The sequence below is a fragment of the Argiope bruennichi genome, chromosome 7 (assembly GCF_947563725.1).
Source record: "Argiope bruennichi chromosome 7, qqArgBrue1.1, whole genome shotgun sequence".
Taxonomy (NCBI): domain Eukaryota; kingdom Metazoa; phylum Arthropoda; class Arachnida; order Araneae; family Araneidae; genus Argiope; species Argiope bruennichi.
In genome coordinates this window covers 60,139,525-60,144,765 of record NC_079157.1, presented here as the reverse complement: position 1 = coordinate 60,144,765, position 5,241 = coordinate 60,139,525, and the positions used below count along the sequence as shown (strand labels likewise).

At 27.4% G+C, this 5,241-nt stretch overlaps 1 protein-coding gene across 2 annotated transcripts; it reads right to left on the bottom strand.

The window, feature by feature from the left end:
* Positions 1-273: 273 nt before the first annotated feature.
* Positions 274-5,001, bottom strand: LOC129975757 (gastrula zinc finger protein XlCGF8.2DB-like). Of its 2 annotated transcripts, none has more exons than XM_056088952.1 (2): positions 4,866-5,001; positions 274-2,565 (listed from the first exon to the last, which is right to left on the bottom strand). In XM_056088952.1, exon 2 carries the CDS (start codon positions 1,615-1,617, stop codon positions 682-684), a length of 936 nt encoding a protein of 311 aa, XP_055944927.1. In that variant the 5' UTR covers positions 1,618-2,565; positions 4,866-5,001; the 3' UTR covers positions 274-681. The 2 variants fall into 2 exon arrangements, with proteins under 2 accessions (XP_055944927.1, XP_055944928.1); XM_056088953.1 differs by having other exon boundaries at positions 4,900-4,976.
* Positions 5,002-5,241: the final 240 nt, after the last annotated feature.

Genomic DNA, 5,241 nt, shown 5'->3' with positions numbered 1-5,241 from the left:
GGCGTAATAACAAACAAGGTAAAAAAAAAAAAATCATTCACAAATTCTTTTTCCATTAATTAATTTATTCATTAATCAGATATTCATCATCTTAATCATTCAATGAGAACATGCTTCAGAAAAAAAAAATATTTAAGGAACTGTTAATAAGAAAGCTATAATTAAATATTTTTTCAAACATGAATAAGTTAGATTTTATTATCTATGTCTCATCATTGAAACTTTTCTTAATAATTTTTTATTTTGAAGCAATTATTTATAAAATAAGATTATTTAAAATACAATTAATAATGTCAAGAAAGGAAATTTCCAATAATACATTTTTAGAACATCAAAAATACATTATTGGAATTTTTTTTTTTAACTATTGTTTTCTACAACATAAGAATCAAGTTTCGATGGAATAATTTTCTGACAAATGGTCATTTAAAATATAAATAAATTTGCTATAGTTTTTGCTATTTATATGCAAGTTTTAATGAGAATACTAAAGGCAATAGCCAGGAATTATGAATTATCTAAAATGAATCCTTTGATTGTGTAACAATAAAAATTTAGAGCTGGAAAATCAGTGTAACTCATGACAGACGGCTAATAGCAAGTCAGCCTGTCTGCACAAGCAGAGCCAGATAAGGCCATTCATAGTGCAATGAGAAAGAAATTTTTGGGACACCTAATATTTTATTGCATATCTGATGTGCAATTATTCGTTTTCGAATGAATCCGCATATGAGTTCTCAATCGACTTTTGCTTCCGTAAGATTTTTCACATAAGTTGCATTTAAAAGGCTTTTTATCAATATGAGAAAGACAATGTTCTCGCCATTCATATTTTCCTATAAAGTCTTTTCCACAAGTCTCGCAGACATGTGGTTTCTCTTTTGTATGAGTACGCACGTGCCTATCCAAACTAGATTTGCGACTAAATGCTTTGTTGCATGTCACACAAACAAAAGGTTGCTCATTTGTATGAATCACAAAATGCCTCCTTAATTCACTAGGTAGGCAGAATCCTTTTCCACATATATCACAGGCATGAGGTCTCTCTTTCGTATGAGTAAGGAAATGTCTTTTTAGATTGCTTCTAACAGCAAACGTTCTCTTACATATAACACAAACATGGGATTTCGTGTTTCCGTGGGTAACCAAATGTCTCTTTAATCCCTTCTTCATGGAAAATCTTTTCATACAGATTTCACACGCGTGAGCTTTCTCTTTTGTATGTATAAGTAAATGATTTATCAATGATTTCTTCACAGTGAAGGATTTGTTGCATATATCACAAGAATGAGGTCTTTCATTTTTATGAGTACGCAAGTGTTGATATAAGTAACTTTTGGTCTTAAATGTTTTTCCACATACATCACAAGAATGAGGTCTTTCAGTTTTATGAACATGCGAGTGTTGATATAAGTAACTTCTTTTCAGAAATATTTTTCCACATACATCACATACATGATGCTCTTTAGCTGTAGGAACATGCTGCATCTCGCTGTCATGTAATGCACCTGGTACAGCATTTTGTTGTTTTGAATGATTCGATATTACCATATCACTTTGCCAAGATGATTCTCTGTACATCCTATTGAGATCATGTGCTGTTTGCATACCATTCATGTTTAAACTTTGTCCAAATCTGCAGTAGTCAATTAATCAATGTAGCATATTTGGTTCTATCAATACAAATAAAAATTTTCAATCAATGCAAAAGAAAAATTTTCTAAATCAACTTGAATGAAATATCTCCATTCATTTTTAAGCGAGATAAAGGCAAAGTCAAAGAATTCTGTTGCTAAATATAAGCTTCAAATTTTTCTTTTTTAATTTTTTAAACCCGCAAATTTGTAATGAAATACAAAACATAATTGTAACAAATGTAATTTCAATATCTTGCAAAAGTTAATGTCGTCAATACTTATTTTCTTGAAAATGATCTAACTTTGCTTAACAAAACAGAAAAATAACAATACAGCAATCATTTAAACAAACGTTTTTATCTTATAATCAACAAGACAGAAAAATCTGATGAAATGAAACAATTCTTTTTATCACTGCATCTGTTGTTCGAAAATGATGAATACATCTGTGCTGAAAATGTTGTATATTTCAATCTTCTGAGATGTAATTTATCATAAATAAAAAAATTTATGATAAATTACATTCACTTTACATATTTTCCGTATCAAATGATTAGCTTGATGGCATGTTTTCAGATTTTATTTAGAAGTGAAACTATATAGAACAGTCTATTTATAAGATAATTCTAATAAATAGACTGATAGATTAGAACATTTCTTAAACGTACAACCTATGCACTGTTTTGAATTCTCTGTCAAGCCTATTAGATTCACATCATATACAGAATAATTCAAAATTTTGATCATATGAAGAAGTTACTTGAAGAGCACTACACTCTTTGAATGCCCACATTAAATGATTATGAAGATACTCGATCCAAATTAAGATTTATGAACAGCAGGGTCATGCATATGACAGGTCTTCTGTGGAATGGAAATTGCCGAATCTTCAGATCAAGAACGCTGCTGAGTCACAAAGAGTGCATACCTGTAAATGCGATATTATTATTAGAATAATACAGAAATGAAATGAAAAAAAAAAATGCATTATGTAATTTTAATGACTAAGCAAATATAGTGGAACCTTTAAACATCAAACTTGAAGATACATGGAAGATTTAATATAAACAAAGTTTTCATCAGTTTTTGAAAAAAAATAAGTGTTAAAAAATATTGAAAGAAATAGTGTCAAAGAAATATATTTTAGAAAATACATAAAAATGTTAAAAAATATGCTTATTGCAATCAGCAATTAATTGCCAAAGATGTCATATTAGTCTATTGACTATCTTGACTAATGATATGCAGTTAAGCCTAAAGTTTGCAAATGGCATGAATTTAATAAATAAAGACCCATATCCATTTTCAAAATATTATAAACAGACAGCAACATTAAATTGAGACAAAGGCTTTGATGTGTCTGAAAATGGATACAAATACTTCCGTTAGATTCCTCCGTTACCTCAAATACCTCCGTTAGATTCATTTAGATTTCAATGAGATTCATTTAAATTTAGATTTTGTTCAATTTCTTCTTCAACTAATATTTAAATGAGTAATGTGCTTCAAAATAAATGTAGCATACTATTTGAGAAGTTAGTATAAAATTCAATCCACTGTTACCTTATTGATAGGCTTCGTACTTGTAGAGGAAGTGGAATGTTGGGCACAGAAACAGGATATACTGCCTACTGATTTAGTTAAATTTCAGTTTAATATTTTAAGTTGTAAAATTTCAAGGTGCTTACAATACAGAAAAATGAGACTAATAATAATACATCTTGAAAGAATTTATCATTCTGCAATCTTAATAATCAATTGATTATAAAAATATATTTTTCTAAAACCTTAAAATTAAAAAAATACTCAGAGATTAAATGATGCTTTTAAAAATCAATGTATTTTTTTAAAGATAGATGAATTTATTTTATCAATAATGACTTAATTTTTTTTTAAATAAATAAATGAAATGGTAGCATAACAGCTGCTAAAAACAATATTGCTTTCATATAAAACTTCAAGATGATATAAAATAGCTTAACTTGTGATGAATACCTAATTATTTAGCTGCACATATGTAAAAACAATTCAAATACATAGTTAATAAACTGTCCATCTTTGATAAACATGATGTTTGCTACACAATCATCAATTTACAATAGATTACCTAAAAGGCAATTACATAGTGAAAGTAAGTGTTGCCTTTAGTGTAAATAATTACCAGTGCATCACTTTTTAAGTTCCCTCTATATATTATACTATAAAAATTGGAATAAACACACAAGCACAAACTATATCCAACACAAATCTGCTTTAAAAATATTAAAAAAATTATACTTAAAAAAGAATTGATGAATTTTATTTTAGATGTAATTGATAAAATTTACAATAATAATAAAAAAAAAGAATATTAACAAGACATGATGAAGCAAAGTATTGAAAGTGAAATAATATGATTGTTAGAAGGAATGTTCTATGAATAAAATATCTGCAACAAACAAAATTTAATAATTTTCAGATTATATGAGAGAAATTTCTTGTTTATGAAAATAAGCACATTTTTATACCATTAGACATGAAGCAGGTTTGGAAAAGTCTGAATGTTATGAAATAATGGATTCTGCCAAGCATAAATGCAGAGAAATAAAATAAATATAACTAAATGAATAATAAAATAAATAAATTTACAAAAAAAAAAGTACTTGAGAAAATGTTTCAAAATTGTTGTAGAATTATTATTTAAAAAAAATTAATCAATCTCAATAATGATTAAATTCAATTTCAAAAACGCTACAATCCAGAAAATGTGGCATGCCTTTCCTACAGCTATTTGTTACTATTATTTTTATAACTAAGATGAATACCAGATTAAATACAATTACATTTTATATAATAGTTACTCTAAAAAAAGTAATGCCTACCGTATCAGTAGATAATTTCTATCACAAAATAATTATTCCTATCAAAAGTTTTACTGTAATAAAAAATTATATAATATATATATAATTATATAAATATTATATCAAATTTTGCCCACCCAATTTCAACTTTAAATATTAAAATTACAGAGAATTCATTAAACAATATATCTTCGCCTAATGTGAATTAGATACATAACGTTTTAAATATGTCATAAATGAAATGGTCTTTTTGAAAGTACAAGTTTGAAGTCATTTAACTACAAAATAAATTTTTATAAATCTTTAACACTAATTCAAACAGCTTAGGAATAAAGTAAATGGTTCCTTCAATTCAGATATATGAAATAATTAATCAATTAACACTTACTTGCAATTCTTTTGCAAGTAAGGGGGCTATTTACGAAGATCTGGGTGGTCGCCAAGGATTATCACCAAGTAGTAAACAAAGCGAGCGATAGCTCACCGACGTCGGTTACCCCACGGTCGTGGTTACCCATTCGTTTCTGACTGGGAGTGATATGAACCAACGATCTGCTAGGTGTGAAGCAGTTCTTGTGCATCCGCTTTAGCAAATAGTTCTTAATATATATATATATATATATATATATATATATATATATATATATATTTTGCCTTCGCTGTAAAGCGGTTTTGTGCCTCCGTTTTGGCATAAAGTTCTATTGAATAATGATGATATTATTAATGAAAATGAATAATGAAAGTTCCGTTATATGCTAATTAGT